Genomic DNA, 23,143 nt, shown 5'->3' with positions numbered 1-23,143 from the left:
GATACTGCAAACTGTGAGAAGAAAGAACAACCAGAGCCAGGGTCTCTCTCCTCTTCTAGGGACTTAGTATGGAAACGTTTAATTTGCATGTGAAAAGAGATGCAGATAGTACTTCAGTGGAGCAGGTAATAGCGACTTTGAGTAAATCTCCATTTTACTCATGTGTCTTTATATTTTGTATCTCCGTGTAGAGGGAAGAACCATGCTGCAGTCCCATCTTGAGATGGTAGTGGACAAACTGACACAGCAATATCTACCCAAAAGGGCTTGCAGCTGCCCCTGTGGGCATTTACCCTATCCCACTTCAGCCCATGATTTTCTGTCTTGGAGACGAAAGTTTTAGCAAATGAGCCTCCTTAAGTTAAAAAATAATATGATTTTTTTACTTCATGAGAAAATATACCTTTTCTTATCTAGTGCTGACATCATTTGATAAACTCCTTGCTGCAGGTAAAATAACTGTACAAGGATATTTTTCATATTTTTAAAGGATGCTATACTGCCATTTTTCTTCCCCTTTCACAATAATACCCATTTGCTAGCTTGAAATTAAAGTTTGTTCCTTTACTGATTATTTTTCTCTGTATTATGCAGGTCGCTAATGAGTGCCAGGCTGCTGGCATGGCTTTATTTATTTATTAGAAAGAGAAGTGCAGTGAAGCATTTAAAAGTCACATACACAGGCCATAATTTTTTGTGTGCGTGTGTTGACACATTGTAATACAGAAATAAAGTTGGGTCATGACACAGGTGTACTTGACTTTATGTAAGGTTTTATTTCATCTGGATGAAAAACTGAAATTTTTCTTTACTGTGAAGTGACAAACCATGAGAACCTTTAAATTGTTGAACCAGCTTTAAGTACTTTAAAATCACTGTGCTCAAGCTGCATAACATTAGTAAGGGTTGCAATGATCCTGTTTCATACAAACCCAGCTGGGGAAGGGGCATATGGCTGAGGGGAGTTTTCCCTCTCGTGCGCTGCTACTTTTTGGAAGAAAATTAAAAATAGAATTTGAAGATGAAGCCACGTTTCTTGGGGCACGTAAGCGTGCGATTACTCCAGCTCTTCCTTTTAATTTCTGTCAGCCATTCCTGGTTAATTAACCTATTTGTTCTGGTTACAACAGAATGACAAAGCATTCGCACATGGTGCGAGATTCCTACGTGGGAAGTCCTACCATGTTATTAGGCTTATCACTTAAAGAAAAAAGGAAAACCAAAAAGAATGCATTGCGTTGGATGCGTTTTTAAGCAAGAGAATTAGTCATTCCTCAGGCTGCGGCAACTGCCGTAGGAGAAAAGACGATTGTTATATTTTGCATTGGTTTCTCTAAAATACCAAAAACGTATCGTAAACAGCTAATTGCAGATATTCTCTGGACACTGGTTCTATTCAGGGGCTTTACTGGGCAGCTTTGGCCTCGTAGCCCGGTCTTTCTCCTAAGAAATGTCAGTAAAGTCCCTGAATTAATGGACTGTGAAGTGCTTAGAAACATACCGTTTCACAAAAGTATACAGCGAGGATGTGACACTAATGGGAGGTGACCCGTGGGTTTATGACAAAACAGTCCACTCTAACAGCAACAACAACAAATTAATACAGCTTCTCTGCGCAGAGGCTTCAAACAAAGCAACACACAGTGGCGTGGGAGGTAAATAAAGGTGGAATAAGGGAAAAGTGACCCAGAATAAGATTTGTAAATTATTTGTCTATTTACGGTTTCGTTGTCTTCAGGAGAAGGCAGCTGCAAACTGCAGGGTAAAGAAAATGAAAAAGGCAAGGCTCCATTGTAATTGGGTAATTGGAGAAGGAAAGTTAGTAGCGTTTGGAAAGATGTCACATGAACCTAAGTGGTAAATTCCAGGATTTGCTTACACAGATTTGTTTAATTTTGCTGCTTAAAAAAAATTAAATATAGATAGACACATACAGAAAAATTTTAAAAATGCAGTGCAACTCCTTCAATCTTTTTGCAATTCTGCATGGTTGAACATTTGAAATGAGTTTGTGTATCACCCCCAGGCATTGATTCAGACTCGACTGGGGCAAAGCAGACTCCATGTGCTTATTTTTATACACGTCATTTGGGAAGTTATATAGCCAAGGGAACAGAAAATGTGTTGCTCCACTGCCAAATTATCCCATATCCCTCGATCAAAACGGGAGGTGATCCTAATCAACAAGTTGTGCGACCTTAGTGCAATGGCAATGTCAGGTCAACTCGAGAAAGTGAAGAGACAGAGCTAAATACAAATAAAAAGAAAGAGAGAGACAGAAAGGAAGAAAGAAACAACCAACAATCCTTATAATTATCATCATCTGCTGCTTTTCCCTCTTCTGGCAAAGAAACACTCCATCCATTTGCAGAAATCGCCCGCGGAAACGTTACATCAAAACTAATCACAACGATTAAAATCAGCTTTTCTGTGCAAGAGGAGAGTAAAAAGCAAGTTGTAGGCTGGAATGAGACTGTTTTTTCCACCAAAAAAATGCGAAAAAATATACACGCGATATATATATATATATCTTTCTATATGCACGTTTCGAAGGAGATCAATTTTATGCCCGTGTGATCAGTTAATTTAATTTAACTTTTATTTCGGAGATTGATTCAGACTGGAGGTAGAGACATGAGCTAATTGTATCCTGATCCTTGCCTTGAGGGGTTTCAAAGCCCTGGAGCAACTATTCTCTGTATTTTGCTCTGTCTACCTTAGCCAAGCTATTGCATTTCTCTCTGGTGTAGCGAGGAGAGCAGACCGCTGCCGGGAGAGAGAAATATCGGAAGTGTGAGTTGTGGGGGGAAAGGGGAGAAAGAAGGGGGGAAGGAAGAAAAAAAAAAAAAAAAAAAAAAAAAAAAGGAAGGGGGGAGAGGAAAAAAAAAAAAAAAAAAAAAAAAGAGGGACACTTTGGCGGCTCCGATGTTCCAGGTAAGGGCTGCTCGGGATTGTTGTTGTTTGCAGCGGAGGGTGCGGAGGGACTCGGGCGCCTCTCGCTTCCACGCATGTGCCGGGCGCTCGCACCCCGCGCGGGGACGCGGCGCGGCCGCCTCGCCCGCCGCGCTCCCCCGCGCAACCCGCGCCCCCGCGCAGCGCCGCGGGGAGGCGGGCGGCGGCACGGAGGGAGCGGGAAGGAGGGAGGCGGCCGCGCGGGGGGCGCTTCCTTTCCCCGCCGCCGCTGCCATGGGGGGACTCGGGCGGCGGCGGTGTGCGCGGGGCGGGGGCGGGAGGGAAGGTGGGGGGATGTGTGCAATTTAAACGTGAGTGTTTCCGCGCTGGGGCTGCGCGCCCGGCATTGTTCTCGCCAGGCTGCAGGAGGGGGCCGCCATTGTGTGTGTGTCTGTGAGAGCGGGAGGCACCTTCCCCCGTGCCCGCGCCCCCTCCGGAGCGCCCCGCGGCGCCCTTTGTTGCCGGGGCGGCGGAGCGAAGGGCGGCCCCGCGTTCTCCCTCCGCGCCGGCACCGCGGGTGCCCCCTGGGACCGGCAGCGCTGCCCCGTCCCCTGTGCCCGACGCCGGCCCGAATAAGGGAGCCGGGTCCGCCGGCTAAAGAAGAAAAAGAACCAAAAATTAAAAAAAAAAAATTAAGAAAAAGGAAGAAGAAAGCAAGCCGCCCGCCGCCTGTTTCCAATCAGCGCGGTACAAGTTTACGTGAGCGCGCCCCGCGGGCACCGAGCGTGCTCGGACTGTTCGGGGGAATTAAAGATGGGCGAAACGCTTCGCTCTCTGGGCGGCGGGGGCTGCCGAGGAGCGCGGCTGCTCCCGGGAAGGGAAGAGGGAAGGGGCCGCCCGGTGCCCGCGGGCAGCGCCCGGTGCGCTGGGGGGGCGCGGTGCGGCCGGTGGCTCTCGTAATTGTTGTTCCCGGCCACGAGCCCGCAGGAAAAGCTAGGCCTGGAACGCAACTTTCCAGCTTCAGCTGCCCCCGAGCTCCCGGGGGCCGTGGACGGAAGGGGGCTGGGCACTGCGGGCGTGGGGATGGGGAAACTCCGGGGTGACCGGGGGAAGTTGGCTCCTTGGGCACGCTGAGGGCAGCGGGCAAAAAAAAGGGAAAAAAAAAAAAAAAAAAAAAAAAAGGAAAAAAAAAAAGGAAAAAAGAAAAAAAAAGTGTCGGTTTAACAGTTTGGGCAGCGCCCGCGGAAGGATGCAGGCCCCGCGGGTCGGAGGCGCTTGGCGAAAGTTCCCATTGCCTATTCAAAATGACTGCGGTGATTTTGGTGTATTAATTGCGCCCGAAGCACAACACAAAATGTTCTAGCACACGCTAGAGGTCCCTCTCAGAGCTGTCAGACGTGAGGGTGTTTTCAGGTTGGGTTGTTCTTCATTATTTATTTTTCCCCGCTTTAACTGTTTGAACAAAACCGGCTGGCCCTTCAAATGCCAGCACAGCGTGCTTTGTTCAAGTAAGGGTGAAGAAAGACTTGCGACTTTCTTGTTTGTGCCCTGGTTGTTTGGGCATCGGTTAATAAACCACACTCTTGGAAAAACGAAGGTAAACTGTATTAATTTCATGCAGTGTTTTATGAGTTTTGTTTGAAATAGCCTCCCCGTTTGTTGTTGGGGCCAATTCCAAATTTTGTACTCGGTTTTCTCATGTGAACCCTGCCATGGAAGTAAACAGCGTAAAACTTGAATAAGGATGCCAGGCAATGCCTTGTGGTTTTTAAAAGAGAAACATGCAAGCAAGCAAAAAGCCAAGTATTAAGATTATAAAGAGTCAATAAATATGATGGAGGTGACTAAAAATCATTGATCCTGAGAAATTTCCATATCCAGACCGTGTTAGAGAAATAATTAGTCCTCCCAATCTTCATGTATTACAACAATATTATCACCATTTTACGGATGGAGAAACTGAGAAATAAAAAGAAGGTCACTGACTTGCCTGAAGCCATATAGCAAATAAAAGATAGATCTGGAATCAGCTAGGACAGATTTAGATCTCTTGCTGATTTGCACTGCTGTAACCATTGATTTCAGTGGAATTCTTCTGGATTTAAGTCGAGTTTGGACCTTATGTGTTCCTCTGTCCCTTAGAAACACTGACTTAATGTAAGTTCCATTTTGACCATGAGTGAATTAGATGCAAGATTTTAGGGAGAGTATTTGGTGTACATCCACTTTTGGAAGACAAATTACTGTGAAACTTTAGTATTCAGTTGGCTTTTGATTATTCTTCTCTTTTTTTTTCCCCGTTACAGTTTCATATGTCACCTCAGTGTAGTTCCCTGGTTGGGTTTTGATATTGTGGGTTTTTTTAAATGAAGGATTTCCTCCTGTCTAGTGCAGTTTTTTTCCTCAGGATTCTGAGAAGCATTTCATGCTAGATGTCTCTGAAACCTTCAGTTTTATGTTGGAACACCCTTAGAACACCCTAAGATTTTGCATGAGGAAAACTTCCATTCATTGCAGATCTCACTCAGGCAGAAATGAAAAATTGCATGAACGTTGTTTGCAAAAACCAACCAGGCTTTCCCCTGCAGAGTGGAAAGGCTGCATGTAGAAGACTTGCTCTTTATTGGATTATGGTAAGTTTATGTATGGAGAAAATGCGATGTGAAGGGAAATATTCACTGATCATAACAAATGTTTGTACATTATTCAAAGTGGGATCTCCCACAATTAACGAAATACCAAATCTGCCAGTCACAGTCAGATAGCATTTCACATGAGCCTAGCTGGGAAGGAATGATAATTTCTGCTTTCTGTATTCCAACTACTTTAGAAACATTTTCAGGATACCATAAAGCAGACACAGATGTGCAGACTGTGGTTGTAGTACTTTACTCTTCATCTGTTAATGTGTGCTGGTATATACAAACTGCCTCCACTGAAGCACAATATGAAGTTCCTGGTTTCATGTCATCAGATGAATTTAGGAAGATGCTGGTACTTCAGGGAGCTGACATTCCCTCAAGTGCTGCTGACATCGCTGCATTGAGGGTCTGACCTGACATCCCCATGTGTGGGGAAGCAGGCACAGAATTTGGGTGTAATTAAGACTATTCCACCCCCTCCCCCTGCTCCAGTTTGAGCTTATATGTCTGAAATAGAGAGCATTTAGTTGGGAATTAGCTCCACAGAGTGCATATGGTTTGTTTAAGACCTTGTACTGGCTCCCTGGCTGAGCAGAGGTTTAACTGCCAGAGCTTTCGCCTCCTTTCTCATGTTCTGTGCAGTAAACTACTGTGCCTCACTTGCAGAACATGTTCTACTCTTCTCTTGTACCAGAGGAAAAATAATGTTGATCAGAAGCAAATTTTAGCAGAGATGCCTGCTGTTACTTATTTTGGATCCTTTTACGCTGTTGCAGCAGAGCCAAGTTGGATCTCCTTCCAGGAAATAAATTTAGTTAGTTGTTGGTTTTTTTCTGACAGAAACATAATTCTTACTCTGAATGGAATCTTTTCTGTTGGTCTGTGTTGCATTTATGTTTTCTTTTTACAACCTGGGTAAAATTCATCTCTGGTATAGTGCCATTGACTTCTGTGTTGTTTCACAAAGCATTAATTTGTTTTTCTGTGTTAAAATACAGATTTCTGTTGTCTTGCTTTCCATAGAATACATTTTTTTTTAAAGAAATAAGTTTGATTTTAGAAGGAGACAAATATAAACTGTACATCTTCATTTTTATTTTGCCCACCTTTACTACTCGTGCAGGCAGAGATTTCTTCTCTTCTTTCTCTACTGGCAGAGATTAGGTTGATTATGTATGTTTAGAGAATGTCTAGGCAGGAGAAGGGAGTAGCTACTATCTTCCTAGCTGATAACACCTTCAAAAAAATCTAGAAGTGAAAGCCATTAGCACATTCCATATTGATGATGTATGCTGTAGCTTTAATAATCTTGGTTTCTCTAATGTGCATTTCAATCATGCTCTTAATCCAGTAATCAAATGAACAACATCCCATATCCAAATGAGCCAAAGCTGATGCTGTAGAAAGTTCAGTTGTAATCCCATGTTTATGAAGCGAGTGGCTCACCTGATAACCTCTTCCTGACAGCTCCTCAGCTGGCTGCCTTCCCCCACGGGCGCTGGAAGTCAGGGTTTGATGTGGTTGGCAGGTTTGTGCAGACTTTGCAGGTGGTTTGTAGGCAGCCGAAGTCTGGGTGAGGGATGCAGAGTTTAGGAGTGCTTGCTGGGACAAAGGACATCTCACCCTGACAAGTTATTTAGTGGCTTTTACTCAACTAGTCTTCGTTGCCCAGTGCACTTACAGATAAGGAAAAGCCTTTAAAAATACCCCCAAACTGAAAAAAACCACCTCTCAACAGCAGGGTTGCTTGAAGATGATAGGAAAAGGAGTTCTGTCTCGCACAGGTTAATATGGCTTTTTCTGCTTCTCATTCTCAGACAAGACCTTTACATCTGTGGTTGTTCCCCTCAGCCAGCGTTTATGACTCAGTTCTGCCTCAAACCTCAGGTTCAGGATAGGCATCTATGGGTTTTCCCTTATTTTCCCTGGCATAGTTCAGGGTGATTTGCAGGACAGAGCCACAGGCATGTGGATCCCACTTCTGACTGTGATTGTGGTTGCCTCTATCTAACAGGCTGCTGGTATGGGAACAAAACTGCTGTACTGGTCTTTGTCAGACCTCACCTGTCAGCTTTTAGTGATCTCTGAAGCCACATCAGGATGGGATCAGGCAGAAATGATGGGAGGTTGGCTCAGGCAAAATATCTCCAGCAGACAGGAGGAAATGTTAGTATTTCTGCATAAGTCACAATTGGAACTTAATCTATAGCGCAGTGCGCATCTCCAAGCATTCATCTTTGAGGAGAGTGAGCTTGAGCTGGAACCACAGCTAGAAGGCTGACTGGGGAATGGACAGTCTGTCTTTTGAAAGGATATTAGAAAAGGCTTGAATGTCCTTTTTAGCAATGTGCAGTCTGCAAAGTGATGTGAAAATTCCCTCTCAAGTCACACAGGTAGTGAATCCCAGAAGTAGCTATTCAAGCTAAATGACAAAAAGTGTGGATATAAACTGGGCCTGTTTAGGCAATAGTTTCCCAGAACACTTTCAGATGCATAATCTAGAAGATGCAGCATTTAAAGTGAGACCTTACATTTGGTAATACTCTGTTTTGTGCATGCCTTTAAACCTGAGCTACTTGGAGAATACTTCCAAAAAGGTACCTCTGCGACCTTAGTTGTGACCAATAGGCTATGACTGACTAAGTTTTTTTCATCAACATTTCTGTCGGTGGACAAAATAGTTAGCTTTTTTTAAAGAATATACACATTTTTATATATATATATGTGTGTGTGTGTATATATAGATACATGTGTCAACAATCAATTTCCATACCCAAAACCCACAATTTATTTTGAATGTTCCTTAGGTAGAAATTTGAAAAATGCCAACTGACAGAAACAATTAAAACACAGAAATTTTCATAGAAAAAAAATCAGTATCTGTTTTTATAATCAGTGAAAATCTTGCATAAGTTTTGTCAATGGGAGGAATTTCTGATTTGCTCTTCACATAAGATCCTTAGTTTATTTTCATTCCAGCTGCAAAACTATTTCTCTTTCTATAGTTCCTCAAGTTTTCCAAATTAGACCTTTAATGCAGTTTTCCTATGATTTCTTTAGTGGCATTCAGTTTATTTTCAACGCATTCTGTAAGAAGGAGAGGGGAGATTCAGCAAAGAAACATCAGCAAAAAGCCCATTTTTCTTTTTCTTACTTCCTTACAAACTTAACCTAAAAACATCCTCTCCATCATCCAATCACCCAGTCAACTTTCAGCACGCCAATTTGCTTTCATGCCCAGTCTGTAAATCCTGGTGGGGCAGGACCATCTCCCCTCCTGCAGCAGAGCACTGCAAGTATTCCACAATTAATGATATCTGCTGCTGCCATCGGGGTTGCCAGGAGAGCAGGGAGAGCAGAGGGCAGGAGCGGCAGGTGATGAGTATAACAACTCTGAATAACTGGTGGAAGCCAAGCCGAAGCAGCTGCAAGTTTGCTTCCTAAGAGCACTTTGCCTTAAAACAGCTTTGTTTCCCTCCGTGAACTGAACTTGGCAGCGGCATTAGGTGGAAGAGGTGCTCACAAGGGGAATACAGGTCCATCAGCATGATCCCAGAGCTGCCAAGGGAAGGAGGGAGGAGCGCCCGGTTCGCCAGCACCTAGGGAATGGAATGGGGTCTCTAGCTAAAATACCGATGCGAGTCTCCCCAGGATGCTTTCTAAACCTCACCAAGAGGTTTAGTTAAGTTGCCCTAACAGAGGTTGATGGGCCGTTCAGCACAAGGCAGCGGTGCTGAATAATTCACAGATCGTTATCATTTCTGCAGCCCATTATGTACCCATTATGTACCCATTACACCCAATCCTTTCTAAACACTAACGAGAGATAATCCATGCGCTAAGGACCACTCACACAAGGTAAACAGACATTCCTGGCTTGCCACTAACAGGCAGGTGTGATTCCATTTATCTACAGCAGCTTGTTCTGCTCTAAGTGGGACGGCAGGAAAGGGGTTTGGCAGGCTCAACATCTGTATGGGAGAGGGCCCAGAGTGATGGCAGGGCAGTATCCCAGCTGGTGGCTGGAGATGAAGAGAAATGTGATGATTGACTCTCACAATTAATAGACAAATAGCCTGTATATAGGTTAAGAAAAGTTTTATAGTTTTTTAGATTTATAGTTATATTTTACCCCCTCCTGTGGTTACCAAGGGACAGCTGGAGTTGAGACATCTGGGAGGGCTGGCGTGTTAACACCTGTATGGGAGAGGGCCCAGAGTGATGGACGGCGGGGCAGCTGTCCCAGCTGGTGGCTGTAGGTGAGGGCTTGGAGACCCTTACAGGAGAAAATGAGAAAAGGGCTGACTAAATGGGCAGAGGACAATTTACACCCTGGTTATCAAAGGGAGCTCACAGATGCAAGGAAGTTGGGGAGAGCCTTGAAGAATGGTGAAAGTCCAAGGGAGGAATTCAAACAGAGTCAAAAGGGAGAGCTGGGGCAGGCAGGACTCCAGCCTGTGGGGCCAGTGGGTTTATTCTAGGCATTCAGGAGATGGTCACTGACGAGATCCAGGTGAAATCTTACATGTATGTGCAACTTGGCTCTGGAGAAGGGGGAAAGAAGCAGTGGAGTTCAAGATGGCTGCAGATGTGAGCTGAGAGACAAAATGAGAAAGTGCAACCTTCATATCCTCCAGCTTTTCCTTGCAGTGGCCTCTGTGGTACAAAAATAGCTTGGGATTCCTGGAGGCAAAATGAGGACATGATTTTTGCTATTAGCAGAAAACTGAATTTCTGAGGCTTGGTAATGCTTTTTCAAGGAAGAGACGTCTTGAGGAACCAATAGGCAGGAGCGTTCCTGTTTGGGAAGAACTCTGGTCAGGAATAAAACTGTTACCTCTTTCTCAGGGAGAGAGGTGGTCCTTTCAGGGAGAACTGTGGCTTTGAAGAAGCATTTTCTCTAACTCAAAAATCTGTGCTTATTAGTGGCTGCATATAGTGTTTCCTTTTTTCTTTAGTCTTCCTCAAGTGCTTGCATCAATGTTCTGCAACTGAGAGTTCCACAGGTTGCTGAGAGATAAGCTGTGGAGTGATATCCTTATTCATTTATAAGCTAATGCCTTTTTTAATTCCATTAGGTGCCCTCTTGTTTTATGAAGGGCATCTGATTTCTCCTTCACACCATTCATTATTTTATATACCTCAATTCCATCATCTTTTACTGTTTTCCTTTCTAAATGAAATAGTTCTGGTTTTAATCTTTTTGTTTAGAAATACCCCCACATGTCTCTAATCTTTTTTGTTGCCTTTGGCTATCTAGTGTAGCTATCTATCACTCCCATCTTGCTTCTCACTGGATCTTTTAAAGCTAGTTCCAAAGTCATCAGTGTGAAAGAGATTGAAGGATTGTATTCTGGTAAAAGTACATTACTGAGACTCCAAATTTCTTCTTCCAGATCTCCTGCCCTATGACCTTAGACTAATCACTTGGCTGCAGAGTTTCACAGTTTCCCTTTTAGTTCCAGAAAATACAACAGGGAAATCTCAAGCAAAATATGTTAAATGTTTCTCCATGTCTAGATGGAAATTATTCTAGATGCATAGCCATGTTAAATGTAGTGGTTTTAGTTGTTTTTCCACAAGGCAGCTGCATGTGTGCTGAAATTTGTAACTTCTCCCTAACTCTTTGATTGTATGGTGCTTGACTGTTTCCTATTTGTTACACTCCTCTGATATTAGGTTCCAAACATATTCAATTAAGTAATTTCTTTTTTGTTATTTTATGGTGAGCTTCGTATGGAAAGTATGAGTTGCTGGCAATTTGGGCCAAACAGACATATGACTTTCATGTATCCTTGGGGATTTGGAAAGTCAGCACAGTTCTGACGAAAGTGAAAAACAGGATGGAATTCTGACATTTTACATGTAGGACACAGCCTGTTCCTGGGAGACACAAGGTACACCCAACTCCCACTCATACTTCCCACGTGTGGGATCTGGACCAAGGTATTGCTGGCTTGCCTCCAGTCTACACAAACTAATTATCCACAACCTGTCGAGGCTCTTACAAGGAGCATGAGACTCACCCATCTGGTTCCCTCCTCTGACGTTTACAGCAGGGCCTAGCTGTTACATATTTTTAGCACCTCTGTCACTCTCCAAAAGCCCACATCAGGTCTGGACACCTTGCTGCCTGGGTGTGGCATTCGGTGCCTCGTTTCTGGCACACAGGAGCCAGGAGCACTCTGAATGGGTGTACATGGGGCTGTCACAGCCCCACACTCCAAGGAATCTCCCCAGCACACACTTTCCCAAGTGTCATCGCTCGCTGCAAAAAGGTCATGCGTCAAGCAGTGGGAGGAGAGATCTATGAGGTGTCTGAACTATAAAACCTTTCTTTTAAAATCTTCTTGTGCCACAAAAGATGCTGGAAAAATACACTTTGATAGGATGCCATTCCAGCAGAATGACAAAAGCAAGCTGCTTTGACATTTGTAGCATAAAACTAAGGAAAACTACATTGTTCTTTACACTGATTTTTTTTTGTCTGTTTGTTTCCCCCCTAGCCCCATAGCTCCTTTTTTTTTTTTTTTTTTGCCTTGATGTCCCTCTTTCCCTTTGTAAACAGATAGTCAGCTCCTGCTTTCATGAAGCCCCCAGACAGCACTGTCTGCTCCTTCCACTGGAGCTCAAGCCTCTGTGCAAGCCCCAGGAAATTTGGTGCTCTTGTGGTCTCTGTGAAAAGAGGCCAATCCTGGAAGACTCCTGATAACCCCATTCAGGTCGATAGCCTTGTTTGTGTGATTGAGGATAACACATAAGGATGCTCAGGGGTGTTGAGACATCAAGAATATTTGCAGCTTTAAAAAAGAAAAAGGATGGTTTGGATTTTGGTGGGGTTTGCAGTGCTTTGTTTCTCTTATGCCTTATAGCTGGCATTTTGTCATAGCCTTCTGCTCACTAGCATTCCCAGGACACATGAACATGCTCAAAAAATCTTCCTGTGAGAAGTCAGTGGGCTTCATTAAATTTTCAAAGTTTAGAGCTGTGATCCTCTTTGCCCCTCTCCACGGGCGGCTGGCCCTGCCAGATTCTGATTGCTTATGTGAACATTTGATAAATCTCACTGTGGACTACATTTGCTCTTTCACCCAAACAGTCATCACACACATTTTCCTAACACTTTAAAATTATGCCTGCCAAACATTTTCTGATGTAAAGTTAAAAGCCATCTATTACTGAAGTGATTTTTCAGCCCTTGTGGGCACGTTTTTCTTTCTTCTTTTTTTTTTTTTTTCCTTCTTGTGTAGTTCAGATAGTTTCAAGCTCTTTTAAACAGGCTGCCAAGGGTCAGTTTCAAAAAAAAAAATCTTCTTTAGTTTTCTCCTCAAAAGTATGGTTTTCTCCTAAAAAGTATGGTGGTGCTGTTGTTTTCTTTTGTGCAGCACCTTTCAAAGCTGAATTCCAGTGAATGTAGTGTTGTCATATTGCCATGGCCACAGAGGACTTAATATAAAGCTGGAGATTGCTGCTTATTCTCTGTAAAGGTGTCAGTCCTGCACTTGCATCAGGAAAGAGACTTTTCCCATTGACTTCTGTCCCATTGATAGCCAAGTAGGGCCCACCCCACCATGCTGAAGTTGATGACGCTCTCTCTGAAGTCCATGACACTCTCTCTGAAGTTGGTGACACTCTCTCTGAAGTGGCCTGCACCATGTGCAGTGACATTTATGCCCTGCTGTGCTCCTGGGATGCCCAAACTGGCAATGGGGTTTGAAGGATGCACAGCTCCCCCCTGGCTGCTGTGCTCACCTGCAGGGAAGGGAACTGGGATGGCACTGGATCCAACTCATCCAGACTTGGAGCACTCCCAGGTTCCCCAGTCTAAGATGGACCTGTGTGAATTTGGTTGCATCTTTGCAGTCCAGTGATCTGGTGTCACTCATTGCCAGGCTCTACATGCAAACCATTTGTTCATAGTCAGAGCTTTGCCTGACCCTTCCCTAATTTTTCCTCCCTGTACAGATCATATTCCTCCAGTCAGTGAGTGAGCAGAAGGCAAGATGTCACTTCTTCCCCTTTCCTCCCCTTCTCAGTGCTCCGGGCATTTTCCTTTCAATGCCTCTATTTTTCCCCTGGGTTCCAGAGCTGTGCATGGTTTTTGAAACTGATTAAAGCAGTTTGTCCTACCATGGCAGAGAGATGCTAAAACAAAGCATGTGTGTCTCTTGGTCTTAAACCAGGATTTTTCTTACTCTTTTTTCCCAGCTGCTTGTTTAGCAAACATATTTAAACAGGATCATGGTGTAAAAAAAACAAATCAACTCTTACCTTTCTGGAGACCACCAGCCTGATAACACACCCAGCTTTTACCCAAAACCCTGCTAGTGCCCTTGAACTCACTGAAGCCTGCTGCAGCATCGAATGGTCTGACCAATCTGAATTCATCATTTCCCTTCAAAGCGCCTTGGCAGGACCTGTATTTGAAATCGTATTTGTTGCTTGTTTGTGTCACAACTGCACTTCATGCAGTTTCTGGAAGTGTAGAGACTTGGGTCTGGGCCAGTCCTAAATAAAGAAGCTACTACACAATTACCCCCCCAGCCTGCTCAAAGACAGGAAATACAGAACATCATATAAAGCCTCCTCGGGTGCAGATAGAAGCCTAATAACAATATAACACTTAAACTGCACTGCAATTAAAATATAATCCTTAAAATTTCTTGTATTTGGAGGGACGAGAGAGCTGGACAGAAGTGCAGAGAAGGAGTCAGAAGTGGAGGCATTACAATCTTTACCCTCAACATGGAACTACTTAAGCTTACCATAATTGCATCACAGAAGGTATGCATACCCTGAAACCAAAAAGGAAGCAGGAAGGCTAGAAAAAACAAACACAGCATGATGAACCAAACAGGTAACCTTCAGGAAAAGGAAATCTATCCCTGGCTAACCCAAAAGACAGGAACGTAAACTGGCGAGGGAAAATGAAGGAGAACTGAGAGGATATTTCAAATGCAAAGAGACATATTTCTACAAACAAACGAGAAATTAAAATATCTAAAACAGAATTAGTGAGTTTGCTGGATCAAAGGGGCAGTTAAAAATGACAAGATACAATTGTAGAGACTACATTATATCCTCCCATCAGTCTTTACCAATTGAAAATGCAGTCAGTCTCTAGATATTCTATATAATTACTGTGGATGGGTGCCTGTCAAACACTGAGGTATCAGAAGAGAAACTGCAGGATTGACATGCTAAAGTAACAAACCTCCCAGAGCAGATGGCATCAATCAAGACTGATAGCTGTTAACAAAATCATTTAAGTTCCCCTTACAAATAGGCTATTCTGCTATACCAAAGCAATGGATCATTGCATGTATTTTACTTTAAAATCGGGATCATCTCAACCAAATGAAAAATAAAGAAATGCTGAAGTATATGTTAGCAAACTAAAAAATCTGCTTAATGCTAAGCATGGCTCATCCAATAACAGTGAAACATGCCTTTTATAATGTCCTAAAAAAATCTTGAGGTTCTCGGTGATTATGCAGAACCATTTAATATAAAGTTTTAAGGAAATTTCAGAAAGTCTTTGATAATTTATCTCAGAAGATGTTGTTAAAAAAATATGAAATATGAAAAATGAAAAATATGAAAAATATGAAAAATGAAGTGAGATGTGAAATTCTGCCCTAGATCTGTTTTACAAAACAAAGGAACTGTTGCAGAAATGAAAAATGAAAGGTTGGCAAGGAAGCCAGTAGAATACTTTGATGAATTATCAGAACAATAAGGTGGGACATATAAACATATCATCATTGGGAAAATTATCTGGCCCCTTGGTCATCTAGGGAGAGATGACTCTGAAAAACTTGGGGAACCAAATAAACTGAGTTGAACAGGAAAGTGGCATTAATTTTATTGCTTTGCCAACATGGAAGGTGCCAAATATGAGAGGAAATGTTTTGTGTTCTCTGAAAACACTCTCAGGTTATGAAAAACCTCTTAAACCCACTTACTTACTGGTGCTCAGTCCCTTGAAGGCAAAGCTGGAGAGGCTCCAGGCAGCACCAGAGCCTGGAGGGCAGCGAGAGGGGCTCCCTTAACACAGGCAGGCTCCTCACCCAAGTGAGCTGCTCTGGTCACCCTGCTGAACAAAGAGTTAAACACAGAATGGACCCAAAATGCACCAAAAGAGCTCATTTGTTAAGAGAGGAGACAGAACATATCATAAAAGTAAATTATATAATCAATTGGGAAAATAAATTCAGTCTTTCATTTTGCTCCGCCACAATATTAGGAAATGTTTTATGTAGCACTGTTAGTTTGTAAAAAAATACCCCGGTGTTATTCCTTGAAGATTAAGGGGTTTTTTAATTCTTGGCTAGAACTGGCTGCAGTATCACTCCTGCCTATTTCCATGTTTATTTCCATGTTTATTTCCCTGCCTTTGCATACTGAACCAGCCAGGGCAATGATCTCACACAGATCAGAAATGCAAAAGGAAACATTAAGCCAGAAAGTCTAAAGCTGATAAGAGGAATTCTATTTTGATACTAAGTGGAAACTCCATGGTGCAGGATGGACTAGATGACCTTTAATGGTCCCTTCCTACCCAAACTATTCTATGATTTGAGGATTCTATAACAGACAGCAAATATTGAGCTCAGCATGGACTGGCACAGAGAGGTTCACCCAGGGTTGGTCCTCAGGAGAGAGACAGGAGAGAAGGCTGTACAAAAATGGGACTTTGTGCCTTACAACAAAGCTGTGGTCCAGTTTTAAGGAGAACTGTACTGCATCCTTCACATTTTTTTTCCTATAAAAATGACTAAATTTTGTAATCCAAAGGTTCCTTTCACTGCTCTTGTGCATTTTCCTTCCCTTACTCCTGCAGTGATCATGTTCTGCTGCAAAAAGTGTTCAGTTTGTTATGAGTCACTTGGAATTTTGTCAGTCCTGGAGTGGGCAAGAAAGAAATGGAGAGATGCTTGAATAAAGAGAAATCCTAATTTATAGAAATGAATAGGACATGATTAAAGCAGTGAATAAGTTCCTTTCATCTCACACCAAATACAGTATTTGTGGGATGTCAGGATTATGAATTTCTGACTGAAGTTCAAAATGCTCCTATCTGTAATTTTGGAGCTAGTGGGTCAGGAGTCACCAGAGGAAATTACAGAGAGGGAAATAATTTAGAGAAGAAACTTATGGCACAAATCACAGCAGAGAAACAGAATTTAGTTCCAACATACAGTACATGCTTTAGTCTGCAAGCTAATAATCATATGAAACCTCTCTGCCTAACGTGATCTACAAATAAAATCCATTTAATTCCTCCACCTTTCCCTGGCAAAGAGTAACATTACAGGTAAAATGGTAGATACCTTCAGGGTGATATTACCAAAACTGAATTTTTTTATTATCTAAAACAAAACAAAATGGAAAAAAAAGAGATTGCATTTTGTTCTTCTTAATCAATGTCCCCATTGGATGCTTCTGATCGTCTCTAACAGAGTCTTTTAGAAGAAACTGCATTTGAAAGCCCAGGACTTGATTTTTGTTTTTTATAACAGGACTGATAATCTTAGGCGCAAAGTTGCTAAACTCTAGTGGTCTCTAAATCCTGAGATTCCAGAATTTAGAGGCCACCAGAAAACACAAAACATTCAATATCCAGTGCCTTCCCACAAGCTCTCCTGGGCTAACACCTCTTGCTGTGTGTACAGGAGAAGGGCAAGGAGGAAAGGGAAAAGCCACATTGCACAGTTTTCTGTTCACAAGCACAGACTGTGTAATCTCCACAGTTTGGTGCACATCTTTGTATTCTGGGATTAATGAATGGGGCATTCATATCTGCCAGTCACAAAACAGCAATTTGCAAGCTGCTCCAAGCATCCCTGCCTGTGCCAGGGTTTTATGGAGCTGATCAGAACCTCGCAGGATTAGACATGCTGGACAAAAATTGCTATATTTAGCTATGCATAGGGAGTTCCCCTGTTCCCTTGGTTATCTAGTACATTTGCAACCAGATGTAATACTGAAGGCATTTTCAAGTGTTGTCAATAACTTCTTCAATCCATAAACTGATCAGAGAGCAGAGTAAAACTCCTTGCTAAATAGAAAGCACAACTGCATCCCAGCAGGCTGACAAACAGTACAGCAGGAGTCACTGTCCTAAGGCAAAGAAATGAACACCAAGGTCTGTCCAGAAGTTGAAACAGAGCAGGTGGAACCTTCCCTAGTCACTCGCAGGGAAGGGAGTGGTTGCTCAGTGCACCATGCATTTGTGAATGGTGGGAGCATTATGAGCAGACAGTTAAACAAGGAGATGTATTTTTGTGTTCTGTTCTGAACAAATGAGAGAAACAAGTTCCCAAAAGGCATAGAGAGTCAGCCATAGAAGTTGTGGGTTTGTTTTCACTGTGCTCAGAACCTTTCTTTTCCTGTGAGCATCATAAAAATTATTATAATTTGAATAGAAAACCTAGAAATTAATATAACGTTAGTAATTATATTGGCCACCTATCCTGTTGCATTTTTTAACAGCAGATTTCACAGTTTATAAAAAATAGGTGTTTTACTTTGAATGCATTTTCCAGAGAGGAAAACTGCTGCACAAAAGATGGAGTGACCTATCCAAATTCAGCCAGGAGGCAATTGGCTGAGTCAGGAATAGAAACCAGAGAGCCAGCCCAATGAGGAAGGCATCCTAAAACAAATGGATGGGAACAATGTCCCCACATTTCAGCAGTGAGAAGTGCCAGCTGCCTTATTCACCATTTCTTTAAAATATTAGCACACACCTTTTTTTTTTTTTTTTTAAGATGAGTATTTAATTAATTACTGAACTGGCTCTGCCATTCCTCCACAGAATGAAAACAAGCACTTAAACAAGTCTCTCCTGTCAACCTCACCCAACACCTACTCAGTTACAACAGATGGATGAGTGCCACAGACCAGATGTCAAAATGATCCCAAATTTGAGGCTGCACAAGAAACTGTAGAATGCTGCAGAAAAGAACCGCTCCCACAGTAATATTATTGAAATGCCAGGTTGCACTGATCCCTCTTAGAGGTGATGTGCACAGATCTCAGACAGCAAAGGCTGTAGCTGCTGCCTCCTGAAATATTTCCATCTCTTTTAGTAGTCTTGCCTAAATTTTGTTGTCTTCTGAAAGTGGGAAGGTTTGCTGGGAAAGGAGATAGAAATACCTGGCTGGAATCCAAGAGGGATGAGATGAGTGTCTCCTCTCCTTGGAACAGCTTTGATTACACCTGCTTTGTGGTAATGGGGCTGCTTAGGAGGCTCCTGGCTGCCCTTGGACATCAGCCTTGAAGGACAGGTGATCTCTCTTCTGAGACACTTAAGGTCTTCTCCTTGAAGAGATTCAGATGTGGTGTGGACAGGGATGTATGTATGTGAAGAAGGTATGAAGCTTTGACATTTACATAGGTGCCAGCTTCATTCAAATGCTTTGTGTAATGTTGTGTCCATTGGCAACTTTAAGCCTGAAGCAGTGTCACCTTCTGGGCAAACCTGAGGGCCGTGAGGTTGGATGGATGGCCCAGAGTTACTGGGCTTACCAAGGAAATTGGTCACCCTCTGGGTCTGTAGCTTGGCATGATGTCCTGAGCCAGGAGAGCTCCCCTGGAATTGTGGAGCATCTGTAGTTGATACAGAAGAGTTCAGATGAGCTCCAGACATGCCTTTGCAAGCCTAGTTTGACTTCTCCCAGAGCAACAACTCTTGCAAACAAAAACTTGTTCAGTGGGACTGGCACACTCATCCCAGAGTCCTGCCATACTCTCAGCAGTTCAGATAGGGAATATGTACAAAACAGTTGTCTGACAAGAAAAGGTCTGTCAAAACTGAAAGTCTTTGCAGGAATTTTTCAGTTTTGATTAAATCACAAAGGGCAAACCCTTCTTGGTTAAACTGAGTGGACAAATGATCTAGAAGTACCAAAAGTCTGCTGATTTGAACAACTCCATAGGAGACCGTAAACACCTGGAACCTGTATGAGACAGAGGTTCACCCTTCAGACCTGAGAATGGTTTTCCTTTTGTCCTAATGGGGACTTGAAACCTCAAAACTATCATTTCCCAGATATGTTTCTTGTTTCACACTATCCCTATGCTGGAAGAAGTATTTTGGGTACAGAAAAGGAGTCCAGGGAGATCATGGATGACACTGTCTTACTAATTTTAATTTTGAACCTCTGAGTGTCTCTATTTTTCAGAGTATTTAGCATTTTGCAGCATTCTGCCCCAGTTACATGTAATGAGCACTTAGCTCTTTCACAAATGAGGTCTCAAGTCATTACAGTCAGACACCCACAGCAAAAAAAGTAGAGGGTTTTTGTGTCCACTTTATTTGGTTTAAGTTGCTAGTCCAGTACCCTTACACAGAAACTTTGCAGCAGAGCCAGGGATATAATCAAAGGATGTATCTTCAGCTCCAGGCAAATCTGAGACAAACTGTTGGACTGCAGATGCCTATTCAATGAGTCGCATCCATCCTGGGCACTGAATGAGGCAAAGACCCTGTAGAAAAAGGAGGATGTGATTAGATCATTAAGTGCAAAAGAAAATGTGGCAGTAGGAGAAGCAACATAGCTATGCTGGCTTTAAGCTAATTAGTTGGGAAACAGATTTATTTTAGCTGTGGCTGCATGGAAGGCTCTAGTGTTGGGTAACTTGTATTAATGTCACACCTCTAGTTTGCTGAGCAGACTTACCATATTCTCTTTGGTGCCCACAAACTCTCAGCAGCATAAGAGAGTCAGGATCCCTTTTCAGATCAAAGCTCAATCATGTTTCTGCTGCCTTATCACATTCTCTTTATTTTCAGCACATGCGTGGCATCACACAAGGCAGGCATGGCCTGAAATACCAAGGCACTACATGTAAAATGGTGGCTGGTTCTTGGCAGCAGAGTCAGGAAATCAGCACCTTTTTAATATTCTGTAAGACCTTTGTTTTCCAACACTAAAGAATAGAATCTATTCCAAAATCCCTACAGTGTCTCTGTGCATCCCTGCATTTTTGATATTATGTTCATAAGGCACAAGGAGCCTTATGATGTTATAATGTTATTCATTAACTAACTCCAGAACAATGACATGTGAGTGCAAGTTCTTTGTGGATATTGAACCTCATTACTGTGCTCCTTTTGGAGCAGTGACCTCACCATTTTGGCTTGTGTTGCATCAACACCATCTAACACTGTAGCAATGGAGGTACCAGGGGGTTATATACATGGTTATTGAATTCTCTGTGCTTTAGTAGAAGTTTTTATGTTGCATAATTTTGCAAGACAAAATTTTGCAGCTCTGATTCCCAAGATGGAAAGCAGTTTCTGTCATCTAACCCAAGATCAAGGAGGTGATGCCCACTTGTATCTTCACATCAGTGCAACTGTGCTAACAGTGATGAGTCTCTATCAGTACAATTGTTGGTCAAAATAAAATGAAAACTTCTCCCCATTAATCGGTCACGTTATTAAAACTGTCAACAGACAAGTCCTGATATAGTAAAGGAAGCCTAGTAAGAGAGGACAGGAAGGGACATGGGAGATCTTCTAGAGTTCTGTAGTTGATATTTCGTACTAGTTGATTAGCAGATCACTAGAACTTATTGAAATAAATATTTTCTTCATGATGATTATGTTTGAAAAAGTGTTGGAGAGAACAAGGAATAGTAAAGAAGAGCACCAAGCAACACATATCAACTCTCTAGGTAATGATGATACAAGTTGAAGGAGGAGTCAGAGAAGAAGGGATGGTTTGAAAAAGAAAGGAGGAAGAAAAGACAATGGAAATGTGAGGCATAAGAGAGCATCTGAGGAAGTTACTTGACAGCTGAAATGCACCAAATATGTCTCTGGACTGCCCTGAGTTCCCAGTGAAGCCCCCAAGAAAGGGTGCAGATCAGAGCTTGAAATGTTTTCAATCAATGCCCTTCCCACCCATGGTCTGTTGCCAGAGCCAGTTATCTACCCCTTATCATCCAGCAGCCCTTCAGGAGCCCTCGCTAAAGGCAAAGGGAAGGAGCATCTGAGGCCATGGTTTCCGTGGCTCAGAAGACTGATTTCCCTTCATTTAAGAATTAATGTTTTTCACAGTTCTAAGGATGACTGCTCAAATGTTCTTAATCGTGTGTGTGCTTGCCTGATGGGAAATGTGCAAGAGCATTTGGGGACTGTGGCATTGGTACATGGCAAATGGCCATTAACAGAACAAACTCTGCCTCTGGCAAATTAACTTTGCCCAGAATCCTAGAGGCGTTTTTGTGTTGGTGGTGGTGGTGGTGGTAGTGGGTTTATTTTAAAGTGAATTTATTTGATGAAATAAAGGTAATTGAGAATATAATTTCAGAAGTTTTGTGAGGATGGAGTCCTTCTTCCCTGACATGTGCACTTATTTTTCAGTTCTGCTTTCCCACTTCTGTTTGCCTAGGCATTGGCCTGTATCCTTTCATGTGTATTGCCTCTGATGTCTGACTCATTATGGCAACAGAAATGTTGATGCCAGACCCAGAAGCAGTACTTAAAAACCTGCTATTCTGTCTCCTTCAAGCTCAAAGCTAACCCAGTTTGTGGCAAATGAATGAAATGCAATCATTTGGCACCTTGTTCATGCATCAGTTTGGAAACATAGGACCTTTCTCCTCTGCCCTTCTGTGTCTTTTTCTGTTTGACCAGGCTGCCATAAAGACCAGTAACTCTGGGGTGTGGAGTTTAATGATTGGAAAATAAATAACTGGTTTAGTGCATTCTCTCTTGTGTTGCCAAGCCTCTCCTCTCACCTCCTAGTATGTTTCTCATTGTCTCACATCCAGGATTAAAGAGATTCCTGGATTTAAAAGGGGAAGAACAATCACCCTTTATGTTTGGGATGAAGGATATTTAGCCTTTATGTTTGAAGTGGAGGATAAATGGATAAGGCACTAAGAGAAGGGAAAGGTAGAACAGGACTTGAAAATTATTGCAGCCTGAAAACTCAAACCCAGAAGTTAAGTGACTACTCCCAAACACACTGTTTGAAAAATAATCCAGGTTTCATCTCTTTCTTCATGCTTTGTTTTGGAACATCATGTTGTCATGAATACGAGAGATTAGCAAGAGTTGGGCACTGTTTAACCCAAACATCAGCAAGGACATGTGGCTGAAAGCAGAGAAATTCTCCCACACATGACTAGGGACAGCAGTCCTGGCAGGACTGCAGTGCTTGGTGCCACCTTTGGTAGAGCATTACAATTGTTGGTCACCATGTGCCAAAGCGAGGAGCTGGAACCTCCTGAGTAGGCAGGCAGGGTTTTAGAAAAATTAAGAAACTTGGAGAAAGAGGGGTAAAATCATCCTGTCTTTCCCACAGATATTACTGCTGTTTGTTCAGCTGTTTGTGTGGGCCCATAGGAACAAGAGAGCAGCCAGGGATTCTCCCAGACGAATGTGGGAAGTCATCTATCATGAGATGTAATCACAGCTCAGAGAGGAAGGGGTTTTTCTTTTCTCCTGCTTTGAAGCTGACAGCCATGCAGTGTTTTATTTCCTCCTGTTTTCCACAGGATTGCAAAGGAGAAGAGATAAAGCAGAAGCAGGAGATTGTAGAAGGCATGTTCAGTGTAGCTTCACCTATCAGTTCAGTGTATTTTCTGCA

General features: G+C 42.7%; 1 protein-coding gene across 2 annotated transcripts in view; it reads left to right on the top strand.

Annotated features, from left to right (window-relative positions):
• Positions 1 to 2,635: 2,635 nt before the first annotated feature.
• KCTD1 (potassium channel tetramerization domain containing 1) overlaps positions 2,636 to 23,143 on the top strand; it is a 100,049-nt gene continuing 79,541 nt past the window's right edge. The window contains exon 1 of one of the 2 annotated variants that reach the window (XM_074549964.1): positions 2,636 to 2,793. Coding sequence is in view for 1 of the 2 variants with exons in the window: in XM_074549949.1 (XP_074406050.1) it covers positions 2,926 to 2,934 (9 nt within the window). In the remaining variant the exon portion in view is untranslated. Of the gene's footprint in view, positions 2,794 to 2,911; positions 2,935 to 23,143 lie in introns of those variants that run through there. The other variant, XM_074549949.1, reaches the window with a different exon arrangement.

This window comes from Zonotrichia albicollis, chromosome 1 (genome assembly GCF_047830755.1).
Source record: "Zonotrichia albicollis isolate bZonAlb1 chromosome 1, bZonAlb1.hap1, whole genome shotgun sequence".
NCBI lineage: Eukaryota > Metazoa > Chordata > Aves > Passeriformes > Passerellidae > Zonotrichia > Zonotrichia albicollis.
The sequence above is the reverse complement of the archived record's forward strand: the minus strand, read 5'-3'. Positions and strand labels throughout refer to the sequence as shown.